Here is a 20,161-nt window from a genome sequence, read left to right as displayed (position 1 = left end):
TGAACCCGGGTCCCTGCGGCTGTGAGGCAGCAGTGCTAACTACTGTGTCACCATGCCACCCACCCTTGTTTTCTTGGGCTGGGAATTGGTTTAGCTGTTGCTAAGACATCTCCTATTCATTGCAGTGCTCATTATGATGCTGACTGCTTGTTCTGTTTTATCACAGAGGGAATGTGGAGTGTTGCAGCACAGCAACTAAAAGTGGACTGACCTTGTTTTAGTCAAACAAAATTGTGTTAAATACAATATACTTTTGATCCACGTAAATAGATATCACTGTCGTTGAGAAGTTGGAATTACTGTAGAAAAATATCTTGTCAACCTTAAAGACAGTGTTTCTGGAAGCTAAGTCAAGCCTCATCAGCACAATGTATGTAACACAAGCATGAAGTGAATATAATGATTTCGCATAGTGATGTGGTTCTTTTGTTGTTTAGGAAATTGGAGGCTAAATGCATGGTTGCAAAGATATTTTGGAATGGCAGAGTCTTTGTGAATGTGACTCTATATATATTAAATGTGAGTCCCAGAGAATGTATTTAAGGTGCAATATGCTTGTATAACCCTTTTTGTTGAGTTGAGGATGAAGGAGGTTTTAGTGATTGCAGAATCATCATTTTTCTGCAATTTTTGATTTATTTCCCAGAACTCTCAATAATGGGAATCATAGCATACGCTGATATGGAAAGGAAACCATTTTTGTAGGTAAATAAACCAGGAATCACTTTGAAGTATTTGTTAAGCTCCTGTCTACAGCTAAGCAGTTGGCAACTTACGCACAAGTACCCCTGAAAGTGAGATTCTCAAAGGAGTCCAAACAACAGGCTTCGATCTCTTCAGAATTATCAACATACTTTCAGACAAAAGAAAATTATCAAAGATAGTCACAGAATCAGTACATTATATGTGCACATTAGAATTGTTATTGTTGGCGAAGAGCTTTCCTTTATTAATTGGCAAAGGTTTATGTTGGTACCTAGAAATCAAGCTGCTTGAGGTAACAACTTGGTTTGAAGCAGATTCAGACCTCAGTATAGAAGGAACCTGTGAAGAAGCTATTTGATGCTTACCATTTTGAGACAAGATACACAACACAATGATCATGTTCTGGGGCTGTTGAAACATGTAAAGGCAAGGTCTGATGGCCCTCTGAGAAAGTAGTAGGACCATGGTATACATCAAAATACTGCAGATGCTTTAAATCTATAAAAATCACAAAATACTGGAGAAACTCAACAGGTCTGGCAGCATCTATAAAGAGGGAGAGTTAACTATTTTTTAATCCAATTTGACCACCTTCAGAATCTTTCCGAAGTTTTGTAATTCAGTATTGAATGCTAGATGCTCTAAAATACACCACATGTACTAGCAGAAAATGAGGTGCTAGTCTTTGAACTTGTGTTATGCTTCATTGGAACATTGCAGTGGACCCAAGGCAGAAATAGCATGAGAGCAACGGGGTTTTTGAAGTGGTAAGCAACTGGAAGGTTGGAGTCATTCCTATGGACTGAGTCTTGCCACTGTAAATGAGACCTCCACTGTGAGCAGCAGGTATAGTAGTCTAGATTGAATGAAATATAGGTAAGACATTGATTCACCTTGAAACTATGGTTGGAGCCTTGGACAGTGAGGAGGTGATTAGGCAAGCGCTGCACTTTGATTTCGTGGGAAGGTGGTGTGGGAGAGTGAAGACATGTTGGGGGTGATAAGGATTGAACCAGGGTGTTGTGGAGTGAATGGTTCCGGCTGAATGCTCAGTGGCGAGAAGATGTGTTTGGTGGTATCCTGTTTGCAGGGGGATGCAGAAATAGTTTGGGATGATTCTTTGAATGTGGAGACTCTCAGGGGGACAATGAGGACAAAAGAAACCATGTTGTTCTGGGAAGGGGTTAGGGCTGAGGGCAGTTATGTAGGAACTAGGTCGAATGCTACTAAATGTGCTGTTAACTGAAGTGAGGGGGTGGGGTGGAATCCTCAGTTGAGGAAAAAGAACATCATGCCAGAGGCACCTTGGTGGAAGGTGCCATAATTGGAAAAGTTCCAACGGAGGCTGAGAAGCTGGGAGAGTGGAGTGGAGTGGAGTGGAATGGAATGCTTGCAAGAAGTAGGATGTAAGGAGGTGTAGTTGAGGTAATTTGTGGAAGTTGGTGGGTTTGAAGTGGATGTTAGGGGACAGCCTATTCCCAAAAATAGAAACAGAAGGTGAGGAAGCCGAGGAATGAGTTTAATGGGTAAGGTGAAAGTGTTGTGGCTGTGCAAGCTGGTTTTGGTGATGCACCTTATCAAATATTAGCAAGTAAATAGAAAATAACAAAGACGAACAAGCCGATAAACTAAAACAGAATTTGAACAGAAGAGTGATATCTGTTTGAATATTTTAACACACTCTTTCTCTCTCCCCAGATGCTGCCAGATCTACTGAGTTTCCCTAGCAATTTTTTTTTCCCTGTTTGTTTGTAGTTTGGACAGCAGAGTTGTATTGATTGGTATTTGCTATTGGAGGCACTTTATCATTGTTAGTAAAACTGGCATCAGTCTGCAATAACTAAGGTCAAAATGGCATAATGAGGGACTTCAAAATCAGAGCTCCTTTGAGTATTGCTGGTGGAGTCAAGGTGCCATAGCCATCGGCTTAAAGTATACTCAAGGGATACCATCAATGATAAACTTCTGCAATGTTTTATGCAACCAGTTTAATAATCAATGAAAAGCTTCCATTGGCTCCTATACAGTTGGGTTGGAATTTTTTGGTGGGTAGTGGATATTTGTAGTGTGTTTTAAATCCTTTTGATTGTAGTCTAGCTCTCTAAGTTGGGAAATAGGAAGTGAATGCATTGGGTTGTTTCAAGATGTGAGAGATGAAAGAAGAGGCAGAATTAAACTCTGAAGAGAGGGAAAGAAAAATTTCTTGTGCTGCTTTCCAGTTTGCCTAGATAATTAAGACTGAAATTCTTCTGTTTCTGCAGTTTCCAGATGTTACTGGGTACGTGGGATTTGCAAACCTCCCCAATCAGGTCCATCGAAAATCAGTGAAGAAAGGATTTGAATTCACGCTGATGGTAGTTGGTATGTTACATTGCCTGTTGGGGATATAAGTACAGACATTACTGTACAGTCTATTTAATTGTCATTGCTGAGTACTGTTTGAAATAGTTACTGCCTATTAACTCTCAAATACTTGACATCTAAAAATGTCATTCTTATTTTTGTTGTTGTACTTCCCACAGCAACAAACCAGGCAGTGGTTTCATTGTTGTCTTGAATGGAGACTGCTTGAAGTGGTGACTTTAGAGCATCTGAATTTAAAGCTGAAATCAATTTTTATATGAATGTATAAGTTGCATTGAAAACGGTATTTTTATACTGTAATAAGAAATCCTTTTCGTTTCATTTTGCATGTTGAACTAGAATGAAAATGTTATTGTCACGCCTCACTGGGTAGTGTACTGCAAATCGAGCCCCACTGTTCTTGGAGTCATCACAAATGTTAAATTTGTTTTAAAACGTAAGCAGAATGCCCCAGTTTATTTGTATTTTCAACCCAGGTTGACAGCATGGCTCAGGTTTCTGTACTTGGGGGGGTTACTAATTATTGTAAATTACAGATTCTAACAGAGATAAACAATTATGAACCATCAATTTAAAAACAAAACTGATTAAAACTCCAACTCTGTTGTAAACTTCCCCTTACACACACACACACACACACACAGGCAGATACAGACAGGCAAAACAAAAATTGCATGTTACAAGTGGAGATTGAACTGCCTTCCCAGCCGATGGTCTCTGCTCACAGGGTTCCTTTGATCCTTTTGGCTCCTCAGGATGTGCTTTTGTGTGACCCTCCTTGACCTTCTCTCCTTTATTTGCAGGAGGTACAGGTTGGCTGGTTCACACTTATAAAGTTCTAGCTCAGTAGTTAAGAGCCGTAGCTTACAGCAACTGCAGAGAGAAGAGTCTGGTCCTAGCCTCTTGGAGATCTGATGGCTTTTGCCAAATATTCACACTGTCAAACTGTTCTCTGTCTGGGGGCCAATTACATAATTGTTTACAAGTCTCTTGTGCAGTCATAGTTATTCTATCTCTGAGCCAAGAAGTCTGGGTTGAAATTCTACCTGCTCCAGAGGTGTGTAATAACATCACTGAATGGCTTGATTATAAAATAACCCTGTAATTGCATGCAGGCTGAAGGCCTTGGTCATCGCTCTGAAGTAGCGTGACCTGTCATCAATCAGTGCTTGTTACTGACCGAAGCTTTATTTATATCCACCCTTTGGCTTCAGCAAATGAAGCTTCCACTATTCCTTGAATAGCAGCCATGCAAACAGCGCTTACAATAGGTGATAGGTTACTTGCTTTTAAAATTGCAGCAATCCTTGATTTTTGGTTCTTTTCCCAATTCAGCCCACAATCAAACGTACAGAAAAGAATAAAAAGATACAGTCTTTACATGATAGATTGGTGGGGCTGTGACACATCTACATACTACATTGAAATGTGTATTACAAATAAAGTCTGTTAGCACTTGGCATTGCTACCAAACTTGCATAGGAGTAACTGCTGGCATCTGCACATGCCCAGCTGAATGCTGCAGTCACTACTACACTGCTCTTACAATGTGCAAATTGTCGCTATCAAATAGAATAATTATTGATCACTAATTTGTTCTGAACTTCTACTTGTGACTCATTTTTGTGTTGATGAAAGTTTAAACCTTGTTCAACCAAGAACTTATGAAGTTTTAATAAGGCATTAATGCTGTAATTACTGTTCAACAAACTCTGGCCCTGACAAATGAATTTTAATGACTTTTTATTCTTTTAGAGAATGTCTGAAAACTACAATTTCCTAAGAAATTACTTTTTGAAAATTTGATAGAAATGAATTCCATATGTGTGCTATAATTCAGTTCATGTTCAGTAGTGATTTAACTGTGAATTTGTATTTCCTTGTATTTAATTTGATTGCAGCAGTTAAAAAACACGGCACACCACCAGCTTTTTAAAGGCATTTAGAGCTAGGTAATAAATGCTGGCCTTGCTAATAACACCAGCATCTCCATAAAGAATAAATCAAAACTTTCTGCTTTGCTGTTTGTGAGAGTTCCTCGGTTTGATTGGCAAACTGTCCGTTGAGTTAGGGAACATGTCTGTTTTCCATTGTGGTGTTAGGTGACAAAAGCGATAAATTGAAACTCGCACGGTAAAAAGAAATTCGATGCCCTGGACTTCACTAAAAATCTTTGGTAGCTTTGCTTCGTCAGCAGTGAGCATTATTGTCTTGATGCTAACTGCAAAATCCAGGCAATAATTGACAATTAGACATGGAACTCCTGTTCCATCTGCTAATTTTAATTTACCTTGTTGAGATTTTAATGCATACTTTGTCTCTGTAAACTGTTATTATAAATATTGTTATCAACAATTTTATGTTGTCCGTGGTTTCGTTCTAGTTGCAAATCTGTGGCTGTGTGGCGTGAATTTGAGTTCTCTTCCTGGTTAGCTATCTTGCATTTATGAAAAGAGAACTTTCAAAGGCTGTGTACAATGCTATGCACATTTTAATAGTAATTGGAAAAATATGATTTAGTGATCTTTTTAGTTAATATCAGGTTCTGCGTAAGACAGCAAAAGTGATTCTGACTTTGAAGTATTGTTTGGACTGCTACAAAGTGTCCGTGACTTCCTTTTAACACTGGCAGAGAGCAAACTGAGAAAATTGTATTCGGTTAGCCTTGTATACTTGAACCGTTGTAATATGAAAGATTACATTAGTCAGATTGTTTAGCTTTGTATCTACAGTATAATGGAGGATAAAATATTTTTAAGTTCACAGAATATCATTTCTGACATTCTGGAAAATAAATTGAACAGTACTGATTTGTTCCTTCCAGCTCATTTCCTTTTTTTTTAAAATGCCTCCTTCTTCATGTTCTTAACTTGTGTATGATTTCACTTCCCTTGCATTTCATCGCTATTATTTTACCACATTTATTCTCCCAGGTGAGTCCGGTCTTGGAAAGTCGACATTAATCAACAGCCTATTCCTTACTGATCTCTACCCTGAGCGCTACGTACCTGGGGCTGCAGGTGAGTCAGTTATTGGAGAGATTCATCAAATTATAACTCTCAGGAACATGCGTATGGTATCACAATAACAATAATTTTCATATCCATACGCAACATAGTGTTAAAATTTAATTACTGGTTTCTGAGTTAGTGTAAAATGGAACAGAAGCTCGGATGTTTTAGTTGGACCTCTGAAATAGGGAGGGAAAGATTGTGCGTGGTTTGTGCCCCTTATAGATATCTAGATCATCCATCCTGGAATGTGTTTGTGTATGGATATGTGATAGGAGTTGCATGACAGCCCATACTTAAATAACTAATCTGCACTTGCAGTCTAGGTTCACATTGACAGAATTGATGTTTGACACTGGAGGGCTACAGGTGAAATTAAGCCTGCATGCTGGAAAGACATTTTCTCCATCCATGAAGGATAAGTGAAAAGATGGAATAACTTTTCTGTGGGGAGAGGTTTACAACTGCAGTGCATTTGGAACTGCTGTTTGTGGTTTGTGTAAAGTGTTTCAGCCTTGTTTGGATTTACAGGTCAAGGCTGATGAGCTGTCTGTCACACTGAAATCCTGTTGCTGAGTGTAATGTGATAGCTATAGTACTGGTTATCAAAACTTCTCCATGTGTTTGGAATTAATGTGATCTTTTTCAAAATATCATTGTTTTTCTCAGATAATTTGATAATTTCCTGCAGCAAAGGCATTGTGAGGTAGTGTCAAGTTAACTAAACATTTATGTTGGAGCCTTTTGCCATATTTTTTAAACTTTATCTCCCTCCCCAACAACTAAAATAAATGTTGAACATGTAATAAACAACAAACATGGAGTCAGGTGGGAATAACATATTCTGCAGTGTAGTGTGATCTACATGTCACAGATTGATGTGACGATTCACACAATACGTTGCCTTGAATTTGGCTTGTTTATGGCCCCTGACTCCTTTCACCACACCCTGACTGGTTATATGAACATTTTGCAAGTTTTGAGGAATATAATGTTGAAAGGAACATGTTTACATTCATGAGGCCCATGGTAATTTGTAGGTTGCATGAGTCATAATGGCACCTTCTCTTTCATAATCCCATGTTAGAGTTAACCACAGAGTTTACACTTGACAGGAGAGAGACCATTTTTTTCCCCCACTCATTTTTCTTTCCACAGTGCGTGTGTACTGGGCTGCCCCATCAAATGATTTGAGGATTTGGATAGAGTCTGATATGCAATATAGGAGTCAGTGTAACAAACCAAGATCATGGTATTCTGACTTTTCTAAAGTGATTATATTTCTGGCTGTCACCAAAAATGTATCAGGACCCTGAAAACTGCTGCTTGTGGCTATATCTTTTCCTTCAGAATTGAAAAGGAAATAAGCCAAAAGTATTTAAGAAGAGATAAATCCCACCCATAGCGCAACCAGCTATAAATAGACGAAGAAGGATCTAGGTGACAAATGTTTCAAAAAAAGTTGCAATTGTGAAAGAATTATGGGGCAATTTGTTGCTAAAATAGATGACTATATATAATCTTAAATGTATTTCAAGGTATATTTACATATTAAAATTATATCAAATTTTTTGTTTAAAGTCTTTATTGGTGTGATTTTCCAGAATCTGTTGACTTTGGGAGTTACGTATTGATATCATTAGCTATTTTGAGTAAACTTGAAATGGATTATGTCCAAACTGGTGAATTTAGTCTGAACTATTACGTTCATAGAAAAGATTGAAAGAACGGTCCAGATTGAAGCTTCGACAGTGGAAATTGAGGAGAGAGGTGTGAAACTTCGTCTGACAGTTGTGGACACACCAGGATATGGCGATGCCATTAACAGCCAAGACTGGTAAGTTTGCCAGTTACTGAAATGAGGTTAGTTAATGAGCGAGTCATTTTTTTTGTTCTCCCTTGTTTGTGGATGTACTTGTTAAGCAGCTGAACGTTCACACTTAAATTTAATTCAGTAAAGGAGTTGATACCAGCAATGATATCCTGGAATTGTATTACAAAACTTTTAAATGCAGTGAAGATTGCACTGCAATAAGCTGAACCTCGTCAATCGGTTGTGTGAGAAGTTGTTTTTTTTTGTAATTTACTTCTTGTTTGGCACCAAAGTTGGATGTGGAACTACTTACTATTTAATGTTTTGAACAATTGAATCATAGAAACTTATAGTACCGAAGGTAGCCATTTAGGTCACTGTGCGTCTGTGAATGTTGGAAAAAAAATTATCCAGCCTTATCTCACCTTCCAGTTCTTGGTTTATCGCTCACTTTCAGGAAGCAAGTACTAAATCACCATCTCTCAGTGAAACATCTCTCCTCAACTGTTCTCTAATCCTTTTTATAAAGTATTCCATGATCCCTGGTTACTGATGACTCTGCTGAACAAAATGGCTCTTTCACATCTACCCTTTCTTGGTTCCTTATGTTTTAATGTGCCTCAAATTTTGTCTCGACCTCGTCTGTTTGAAATTGCTTTAATTTATTTAATCATGTCCCTTTAGTAAAAATTCTCCACTCCCAGCAATATTCTTGTCAATCTCTTCACTTTCACCAGTGCAATCACATTCTTCCCAGCATTGCGTTGAGCAGAACTGTATGTAGTATGTAGGGGGAGGCAATGGCCTAGTGGAATTATTGCTGGACTGTTAATACAGAGACACCGATGACATTCTGGGGACCCAGGTTCGAATCCTGGCTTGGCAGATGGTGGAATTTGAATCCAATAAAATATCTGGAATTAAGAATCTGGTGATGACCATGAATGCATTGCCGATTGTCGGAAAAACCCACCTGGTTCACTAATGCCCTGTAGGGAAGGAAATTGCTGTCCATGCCTTGTCTGGCCTACATGTGACTCCAGATCCACAGCAATGTGGTTGACTCTGAACTGCCCTTTGATAACCATGGATGGACAATAAATGCTGCCTAGCCAATGATGTCCTCGTCCCATTAATGAATAACCAAAAATTAAGCTGTAGACTACCTAGTGTTTTAAACTTCTGGTATAAAAGTCTCTGCTGTTATACTCTACCTTAGCTCACCAAATAAATTTATCCAATATCCCATGTAATCACCTGCAGAGATCTGTGGTCATACACTCTTAAACATCTTACTCTCCCACCAATTGTTTTATATTCCGTTGTCTGTCATTGCTGAGATACCCACTCCCTTCCATGTCCTATATCTCTGCCCGTAGAAACAGCACGCTGCTTGATCACAGGAAGATAACAACAACAAATTCATCTTTTATGTTATGTGCAAACCATCTTAAATCAGCCCCCAATATATTCGTTGAGATATACTTGAGTTCTGAGGTACCCTACTGGAAACTGTTGTCTTGGTTTTCTCCACCAAAGTAATTTTGGAGCACATTGTTTATACTTGCCCTTCGATCCAGTTTTAACTTTTCAAGATAATTTGGTAGAAAAGCTTAGGATTTTGTCTAATTGATTCCTTTTAAATGTGCCACCCTCACCGACTTTCCTTATTAACTCCCTCAAAAGTGCAACCAAGTGAGTCAGATTTTTCCTTCAAGTTATCGTGATTGCATTCCTAAGTGCTGATGATTATTGCCCCTCAGAATTGTTTTAAAAACATTAGCAATGTTTTGATATCACATCTGAAGCAAGAGAGGATTAGAAATGAACCTGTGCTGTTTCCTCCCTTGCTGCCATTAAGAGCATGGCTTGGATAACCATTGTCATCCTTCTCTAAGGAATTAATTTTGTAATAGACCAGAAAAATAACTTGTTGTATCCTGCAAATTTCACAGATGCCCAAATGGGGGAAACCTTTTGTACATCAGAATCCAGTTTTTTTTTGTAGGAGGAAAGTCATTCGCAAGGAAGGTTTGAAGGCAGACATGTGTTTGACTTAACATAATACAGTGACATGTTAATCCATTGAACATAATCTTTTATGACATGTAATTGGTTTACACTCATAGATGAACATCAAGTGTAAATGTTTTGGAAGCTATTTCTCATTCTATCTGTGAATGCCACAAACTTATAATTGGTTCCTACAGTCAGGTCATTTATGTAGCTGAGAGCTAAAGACCCAAAATTCAATCCTTCAAATCTTCTCTGCATCTCTTTGACTTCTGCTGTGTCTTTGCTGAGGACAGTTGGGTCTCTGCATTATTTTGCACAGGCTTGTCTTATTCCCATCAGTTTAATTTGATTTTTGTCAGTTGTTGTCTTTAACATTTTGAAACATGTAATAAACCAAATCTTAGGACTTTTGCTATCTATTTTCATAATGATGCGTTCAAAAGTGTCAGGGGGATTTGTCAAGCAGTGTCTTTTTGCCATCTAAATATGTGCTTCATATTGCTTATTAAACTATAGGAAGCTTCACTTAACTATTTCCTTAAGCCATTCCTCATAGTTTCATTGGCAGAGAATTTCTACGAATGATGTTCTGTGGCATATCACATTGAATCCAGCATTGTACAAACTCCACTTGCTCTAGAGGTGTGCAACAATATCTCTAAATGGGTTGAATTCCACCATGTGTGTTAATTATGCTATTATATATGTTGTTTCATCATTTTTAGTGACTTTGCACCACCTTCCTTGTCGTAACCATGATCAATTAATTCTGACAACGCCGCTCTGTTGAGGCAAATGTCTATTCGCCATTTCCAATGCACAAATGGGGGGTGGAATGGAATATTTTCGCTTGCCTGGATGAATGCAAGTCCAACAACACTTGAAACTCAACATCGCCCAGGAAAAAGCAGCTTGGCCGGCCCCACTTCCACAACAGAAGCGCTCACCATGAATAAATAGTGGCCATTTTGAATTTGTATCTCAAGACTGTATGGACTATTCTTTCCAACCCACAACCATTACCACCCATTAGGGCAAGGGCAGCTGATACATTGAAATGCCATCATATACAAGTTTCTCTCCTAGCCTTGGAACTTCATCTCCACTTCTTTACTGTAGCTGAGTCAAAACCCTGGCATTTTCTTAATAATGGCACTGTTGGAATAACAACAGCAGATTGACTGATAGTTCAAGGATGTGGTTCACCACAATTTCTCAAGGGCAGTTAGGGATAGGCAACAAGCAGGCCTTTCCGGTCATGCCTGTATCCCATGAAAAAACACCATATAAAATGAGAAAGGATGCGTGAAGACTCCTTTTGAAGCCCTTAGGCCAAATGGCCTGATCTTGTGCCCTCTGTCCTATGTCATTGAGTGTAATCTTTTCATAACCACTGCTGTCTCAAAGAACCTTGAACACAAAGACAGATGTGGCCAGTGTTTTTTTTTGCCAGAAGTTTTGACAGTAAATGAGCTGATTCACCAGTCAGTTCACAGTACAAATGTCAAAAGGAGAAACAATTTATGTTGAGAGAGACAGGATGCTGATCGGTTAACAAAGAAATTGTGCTCAAAGAATTGCCATGATGCAGGGAAAAGCAAAGTTACTGAGCTGTTTTTGTACAGATTCGTTTTTTGCATCTTTTCAGTTTAACAGAAGCTCAGGGCTCACTGCTCCCAAGGGAAAGCTGTCATAGCCTGTGCTGACCATTCGTACAGCCCAGATGCCTCACATCTCTCAGTACTAAAATGCAGATAACACTTTAATCATGTGCATATGCAGTGCCTGGTTCTGTGCAGGCCTACTGCATTTGTCCATGCTGTGTACTTTTTCAGTTAAAGGCTAAAAGGGACATTGTTCCCTGGAATATTCCCCATTACACACTTTGACCAATTGGAGAAGATTTACCTTTTTCCTTTAACTTAAACAACATGTTCAGAGTAATGGTTCCCTGGTGCATATTCCAAGACAAACCTTGAACAAATCAAATCTACTCGTTAACCAATTGCATCTTGTTGTGCAGTATAAATGGTTGGATTCTCTGAAATTTAGTATTCTTCCATCTGTGATTTTTAAAAAGTGCAAAGCAAAAGTGTTTTTTAAAAGCAATTTAGATTAATTTATTTTGCTTACAGTAATAAGAAACATCGTTGGCCATGACCGCTGTCTGTGTCCAAGTTGTGACACCTGGTCATTGGTAGGGCCTTGGTGAGATGTTTAACTCTGCTACGCCTCCAACAATGCAGAATTCCCTTAGGCTGGCTCATTTTGCAGTCCTAGAATTTGTGCTTTTAAGATGTGTGTTATATATGAAGTGTTAAGACTTTAGTTGACTTGAATTTGCATAGAGAAAAAAAGGACGTTAAAAAAAATATTGGAAATGCTAGTTTCAATAGTAGACAATGAGACAGTACAACTAAAATAAAAATTCTGTCACACATACCCAGAACAGTGGTGGTGTCCAGAGATGATACTGGAATATTGCAGTATGTTAGGCATACCACACTCAAACTGCCGTCTCTTCCAGTGAATTACACTGAGAGACTCGTTTGAGTCAATACAGAGCAAAGCAGCAAGATTGGTTCACTGGACGACAGGGCGAGGATGAGGAAAGGTTTGATAATCTCAGCCTTAGGAGAAAACATCTATGGCATAAGGATTTGAAAATATAATTAGTGCTCCAGTGGACTTGTAGTGTACATTCATTGTGAAGAATTGGCCCCTTAAACCAGTAGGTTTCCAAGTTAGCGTTCAGAGATTACATGGCTTCAATACCAGAACATCTGCAGGAACACTTAATTGGCCACTGAATAATAATTGTGAGGTCCATGCACGTGCAGCATAATAAAAGCTGATTGTGAATTACAGCCTTGTTTACATTCTTGGGTGGGTTTCGGATCCATGATGTTCATTCAGTTTAGTGTCGGACTCCGTGAAGTCAGATGATGAGAATACACAGGGTTCAGTGCCTTGCAGGCAGCCTGCAATGAATTGTGAATTTTGCCTTTCCAAATCTAAACTGTGTTTGAGATTATTTTACTATATGAAATATTGATGGTTACAGGACTGCCACTTTTAATGGTAACAGTTTTACTTTATGAATTTAGATGGTATTATTTATGCTAGCTGTGTTTTCTATGCAGTGTACCAGTATACAGATGTTTGATAGTACAGAATGTGTGCTTTGCTGAAAAAAGGCGTTTGCTGAAGCTTTTCATCTTGCAATCTTCAAGACATTTGCAAGAATACCAATGTAAAGGGAAACATTTTATCATATTTTTAGAAAGTGGCCTCTGGTAGATGTCCTGCTATCCCCTCTGGTAGATAGAATAGAATACAATCCCTACGGTGTGGAAACAGGCCCTTTGGCCCAACAAGTCCACACCGACCCTCAGAGCATGCACCCAAACACATCCCTCCCGTTACCCACCTAATCTACACATCCCTGATCACTACGGGCAATTTATCATGGCCAATCCATCTAGCTTGCGCATCTTTGTACTGTGGGAGGAAACCGGAGCACCCAGAGGAAACCCATGCAGACACGTGGAGAATGTGCAAACTCCACAAAGACAGTTACCCGAGGGTGAAATTGAACCTGGGTCTCTGGCGCTTGTTCTGCACAGTGCAAAGGAGGTTGATAGGACATTTGATAAAGGGGATGATAACAGTGTGGAGCCGGAGGAAGATTTTCTGAGGAAGGGTCTGCTCCCAAAATGTCAACTTTCCTCATCCTGTCATGCCTGGCCTGCTGTGTTCCGCCAGCTCCGCGCTGTTATCTCGGACTCCAGCATCTGCAGTCCTTGCTTTCTCTGATTTGATAAAGGTATCTCGGTTTATGATAGTTTTAAATCAGGTAGATAAAGAGCCGCTGTTCCTCCTCACTGAAAGTAGAACGGTAAGGTACACAGATTTAAGATATTGGACAATAGTTAATGGGAGATGTAAGGAAGGAATTTTAGATGTGTTGTCATTCACCATGTTACATGGTGATAGTTAATTGTCAATCAGGTGTTGTTTAAATTTAAACCTGGCAGTTTAACTCTGTTAATCAAGGCATTAGCCTGGGGAATGAACTGTTCATTTGATGTTAAAGCAGTTACAATCGGTAAATTATTTCTGTCTTACTAATATACATAGCTTCCAGTTTGTGCAACTATGCTACATTGAGAGTCTGACCAGCAATCTTAATTTGGTTGTTAGCTATAGCTTGTTTAAGAAAGAGGGTTACAGAATGGAAACAGGCCCTTTGGCCTAACTTGCCCACACTGCCCATGTTCAACTGCAAGATAACGTCGAATCATAGGCTGTTTGAACAAACCCAATACCTTGCCTGTTGCAAATAGCTAGAATGATTGTGTTTAATGTGATTTGCTGGTCTTTGGGGCATATAGCCTACCAAATGGTGTAGTAGATTGAATGAATGTCCTTTTGGCTGGTAACACCACTAGCCTTGCTGCTGCATAGTAGCAGTATGCAACAGCTAGCTTAAAACAGTGAATTTAGTCTACTGCTAAATTATTTGGAGAGGCCTCGCCTCGCCTTGCCATGCCATTTTCAATATAATCTGAGTTAGCAAGTTTCAGGACCAAAAATGGCGTGTTGGTCTTGTTCATGAGTTTGTGCAATGTGCAGCAAGAAATGGTTGATCAAGCTACCTGTTAATTCATTGGAAGGCTTTTAATGCCCCCTAGTTGAGAAATTTTCCAGGGGTTTTCCACAACTGTCTACCAGAAGCGTGCATTCATTGGTCCCTGGATGCTTTGGGATTTCTACAGTTCCATGTTTAAGGTTTTAGCAAAGCTTTTTACCTCGAGTTGTGGGTGAGGTCGTTGACTTGCTCGCCAAGCTGGTTTGTTTTCGGTCAGCTGTTTCGTCACCATGCTAAGTAACATCAGTGATGCCTCCGATGAAATGATGTTGTTCTCCTCCGCTTGGAATTTATACTGTCTGGTCCCTTATGATTTGTCGTGTCATTTCTGGTTTTGTTCCTTATGGGTTTGCATATTGGTCCAATTCCATATGTTTGCTGATTGCATTACAAGTTGAGAACCATGCCTCTAGAAATTCCCGTGCGTTCTTATGTTTGGCTTGGGCTACATTAACTGGCAGCAAAGCAATGCGATGAACTTTCCCTAATAAACAGTACACTCAGACAATGAAGGCCATCAGTTTAATTGGGACAACATAACTACAGTAGCCTGAGCCAAACATAGACATGTACGGGAATTCCTAGAAACATCATAATGTCAAATTATGGGCTCGGTCCACGAAAAGAACAGCCATGATCTTATTGAATGGTGGAGCAGGCTTGAAGGGCCAGATGGCCAACTCCTGCTCCCATTTCTTTCAGGGTCATAGTTATACAGCACGGAAACAGACCCTTTGGCCCAACCAGACCATGCCAGACATAATCCCTAACTAAACTAGTCCCATTTGCCTGCTTCTGGCCCATATCCCTTCAAGCCTTTCCTTTTAGTGTACTTATCCAAATGTCATTTAAGCATTGTGATTGTGCCCACATCCACCACTTCCTCAGGAAGTTCATTCCACAGGCGAAGCACCCTGTGTAAACAAGTTGCCCGTTATGTCTTTATTAAATCTCTCTCCTCTTGCCTTAAAATGTGACCCCAGTCTTGAAATCCCCATCCCAGGGCAAAGACAACCACCATTAACCCTGTCTATACCCCTCATACGTTCATAATGTTCTGGTCTACAGTCTGGACATACTCTAGAATTTGAGTGTTGAGACTTTCAATTGGTCCAGTGTACTGACTACATAGTAAATGCGCAAGAAGCTGGTACTTCTAAAGGGGCAGTTAGCCAACACCTAGAAACTTCTGGCAAAGTCTGCAACTGAGTTAGAAAAACGGCAAGCGTGAAATGTGAACGGGAAAGTAAGTAAGGCAAGAGCCAGAAATCTGAGATTCTGATTTATTTACCTGAATAGTTAACTAGAAAAATTATTACAGGAATTAATATCTGATCTTATTCCTGTCTGTGAAACCAACCCCACTAACACACTCAGTATGCCCAACACACATTCATGTGCATACACACGCATCCTCTTGCTCCACTGCAGATCTTGACCCGACTCCCCTTCCCCAGCTACCTCTGACCAAGCCTGCCTGACGGATCCTGACTCATTATTTTCATACCCTCTTTCCTCCTGCCAAACTGTGACATGCCTTAAGCACTGCACACTTACCTGGCACCTTACTTACTTACCCGCTTACATTTCATGCTTACTGCTTCTCAGCTTCTATCAGAGTCTTCAGGATTTGGAAATCTTGGAATCTGTCACAGCTTCACTGCTAGTTGCATGGATTCCTTGCTTGGACCAGGCTGCTTCTGCTGGAAAGGCCTCTGGGCCTGTGTACTTATATCCATTGCCAAGTTCATAAAGTTTAAAGTAGGATTCTAGCAGATTTATTAAAATGCTGACCAATATACTAACTTTTTAGTTTGGACAATTTGATTTGACATTATGTTGTTTCTAGTATCCGTAGCTTTTCTGACACAAGATCTGGAGTTCAGGAATTGGAATCACCGTATAATTCCAGAAATGGCACGGATGTGTGATGTTTGGGATTCTCCAAGGTTTGCGTATACTTGTTCAGATATTGGGTCTTCTGATTGTGAAAATCCTTTGCATGAACGGGAATTGAAATACATTTCTGTTAGGTTGCAACATGATGCTAAATTTATCATCCATGATTAAATCCACATCTTCCCCCTGACTCTGACCAATCCAAATTAAACCCAGATGAAGGTTTCGTTTGGGTAGTATTTGACACATTGCATGTCATATTGAGACAACTGGCTTCATTTCAATAATTCAGGATCATTTGCCCATAAAATTCTGGAATCATTCCATTCGTTGGAATCTGATAGTGACTAAGCTCTTACTCACTGCTAGGATCACAGGCTGAGGGCAGTAACAGGTTTAATTGCCAGCTCAGTTGTCAATCACTTACTGGGCAAAGAGAGCTGGGGGAGGATCAGAGGGTTAGGTCCTTAACTACTAGTCTAGCTGGGATACAAGAACTGTCTGCAAAACTTGGAAAGGAAGCAGGCATGGGGATCATTTTCTGAGTTTGAAGCCAGTCAATTTAGCTGTTACTGATTTAGCTTGAGAAATATGCATTGTATTGAAATTTACTGAAAGCTGTTTCCTTCGTTGAATCAAATGTAATTTAAACCAGCTTGTTGCCTGATAAGTACTCTAGTGACCTAAGGTTAATTATCAGGCAACCTTCTGGAAGTTGGGTCAAATGCAGTTAAAAATGTGTGTGATTAAGGAGGATTTCACTGTTCTGACCCCAGATTGTACTATCGGGGAGGAATAGATATTGAACAGCAGAGGACAGTGAAGAACACTGGAGAATTTCTTAACACTGAGATTATAAAAATGTCTAGTGCCGTTCAGAAGTTTGTGATTATATAGCTACATGGGTTATTGTCTAGCACCCAAAAAAGCAAGATGCCAACTCCAAATAATGTTGTCTTACCTTCCAGTATCCTAGTTTTAGTGCTCCATGTGCATGATCTTTGCTATATTTGATGACTTGTTTTTGTTACAGTTCACTCTAACCAAGGTAGGTAGGCAGGCCCATACCATTAGTATGTTTCTTTCTGTGGAAGGATTTCCTGATGTCTAGCTCTCTCTCCCCGCCCCCCCCCCCCCCCCCCCCCCCAAACCTCCTCCAGATTTTCATTCAAGATAGAGGAGAAAAATGTCTAGAGAAGTGGCATGTTCTGTTCTAAACTCTTGTGTGTTTTTGTTTTAGAACATAAAACATTATGGCGCAGTACGGGCCTTTCGGCCTCAATGTTGCGCTGACCTGTGAAACCAATCTGAAGCCCATCTAACCTACACTATTCCATTATTATCCATATGTTTATCCAATTACCATTTAAATGCCCTTAAACGTGGCGAGTCTACTACTGTTGCAGGCAGAGCATTCCATGCCCTTACTACTCTTGGAGTAAAGAACCTACCTCTGACATCTGTCCTATATCTATCACCCCTGTATTTAAAGCTATTTGGACGAACACTTGGAATGTCATAAAAGGATGTATTTGTTAATTTGTTTTTTGGAAGTTGGGTTTAAAATTTGCAGTCCCAATAGTGAACAGCATATCAGCTTTTAGACCAGAGCAACTGCAGTGATATTTCTTCCCCCAGTTTCAGCGAGGTTAAATGTTTGATCGTTAAGAGAGTGAATCTGAAGCTGCCTATGCCGGAATTCTCCTGGTATTGAACATGCACCAGAACGCGGCTGTTAACATATGTTTTGAGTTTGGGTGTGTCTGAATTGCTGCCAGAACATGATAAAAAAATTGTGACCTCACTCCACACAAAACTGATCAAAGCTGCTTCAGGATGCAGGTGGCTCCTTCCCCATTGGTGTTTTTGGTGGCAGTACTCCAGTGGAACTCAAAGTGGTGGCCTGTATTAGCTCAGTAAATTTGTTTTTATTTTTAAACAGTCTCCCTGTGCTCCATGTTTTCCCAGCAGCACTTTTTTGTTGGGATTCAGTTCCACAGATGCTGGAGACCCTCCAGTACGTTGCTCAAATGACTGTGTGAACTTCTAATACATATGAACTGATTGGAATATGGGTGGAATATTGCAACTGAATCTGATCGGATCGATGTGTGAGATATGCACATATGCACGAATGTTCTTTTGAGGATAGGTTACTAAATAGTAAGCAAGAATCTGTGCCTTTTTTAAATACAGTGTTTGCTGCTTGTCGAGATTAATGAAATATGAAGTGTTGTATTTTGTTATATCCTGACCATTTCCCCATTGATATTGAAAATATTATATGCTTTCTTTTTAGAAAAGAAAAATTCTCTGCCTATTGGTGGAAATTGTGGTGTATCCATTATTTTATATTCTATGCTTAGGTAAATCTGCTGTCGTTCGTCATGTTCAGACATGACGATTTGTAGTAGAATGCAAATAGGACTTAAAGGGTTAAAGTCAAGTTGCACAAATGTGATTTCCATTCTTGAGTTTCCAAGGTATTCGGTGGCCTGCCTGAGATGTTTAACATGGTGAAATGATTTGACCAGTTATGTACAGAAAAACCCTGCACTTTGCATTGATGAGGTCTCCCAGAATGAAGCAATCAGAAAATTGGAACCACCTTTCGGAAGTGGCTGTGTTTCTCACTTCGTGGAAATGTGAAATTCTTTCTCTTAATAGCATGTTGGAACAACTGAAATGTACACGACTGATTGCAGTAAAGTTTTTATTCTGTAAGGGTATTGAGGAATATGGAGCAAAAGGTGCCAAAATATACTTAAGGTACAGATCAACCATGATCTGATTGAATGACAGAACTTAGTAGCTTATTCTGTTAAGATGGGCACAGTTCACTTTATGCCATAATTTAGGTGTTGAGTTACTAATTAGGTGCATTGCATCAGATACTTTAGGTAAACAAATTAATAAATTCTTTTGCCCGCATGTTACGTTCCTTTGCTCCCCCTCAGTGAAGACAGTTTATATCCATATATTTTCCCACAGAGTATTTGGTGTTGCTTTTGGCAGTCATCAGAAGTTAAGCTCTCCGCTAGAAATTTCGCTATGAATTGTAGTGATCACTCAAGCTTTATGAAGATTGCTGAACTTGAATTTACAGTTTAACTGTATTTTATGCCCACTGGGCTGCAGAGAAAACAATATCGATGGAAGAATCCATGATTTACAATAATGCTTTCCCTGTTGTATTATGTTGGTAATTGTCTTGATGTGGTTTATACCAGCCCTGTATTCCACTACCTTTTCTAGATAGCTGCACAAATGTTCAAGGAAGCATCAGATTCCAAGTTTGCATCCTTTGTACTATATTTATATTGCAGACTTCTGGTAATAGCCAGCTGTTGGCCGTGGTTCAGTGATAGTGCTCACACTTCTGAGTTTAAAGGAAGCATGGGGGCTTCAGACTGACTTCAACACACTATCTAGGCTGACTGTCCATGTTGAGATGAGTGAATGTCACATACTGAGTGCTGGTTTTCCTGTAACACATTAAACTCAGCTGACTCCCCCTCAGCTGAATATAAAGTTCTTAGAGTGTGATTTTAAAGAAAAGTGAGGGATTTCTCCTCTGCCCAATACTTATTCTGCAATAATATCATAAAACTGACAAATGTGCAGTTATCTTATTTGTTTGTTGGAGCATGCTGTGCTTAAATTGGCTGCCATGTTTCCTGCATTAAAATAGTGATTACACTT

The 20,161-nt window shown here is 39.5% G+C and overlaps 1 protein-coding gene across 3 annotated transcripts in view; it reads left to right on the top strand.

The window, feature by feature from the left end:
• Nucleotides 1-20,161, top strand: part of zgc:63587 (uncharacterized protein LOC393431 homolog) — a 134,248-nt gene that overhangs the window by 19,739 nt on the left and 94,348 nt on the right. For all 3 annotated transcript variants that reach the window (XM_048556193.1, XM_048556191.1, XM_048556192.2), the window contains 3 exons: nucleotides 2,967-3,066; nucleotides 6,003-6,089; nucleotides 7,794-7,917. In XM_048556193.1, the coding sequence (XP_048412150.1) occupies nucleotides 2,967-3,066; nucleotides 6,003-6,089; nucleotides 7,794-7,917 (311 nt within the window). The remainder of the gene's footprint in view (nucleotides 1-2,966; nucleotides 3,067-6,002; nucleotides 6,090-7,793; nucleotides 7,918-20,161) is intronic.

Source organism: Stegostoma tigrinum, chromosome 26 (genome assembly GCF_030684315.1).
Source record: "Stegostoma tigrinum isolate sSteTig4 chromosome 26, sSteTig4.hap1, whole genome shotgun sequence".
Classification (NCBI taxonomy): domain Eukaryota; kingdom Metazoa; phylum Chordata; class Chondrichthyes; order Orectolobiformes; family Stegostomatidae; genus Stegostoma; species Stegostoma tigrinum.
Note: the sequence above shows the minus strand (reverse complement) of the source record. Positions and strands in the feature narration are given on the sequence as shown.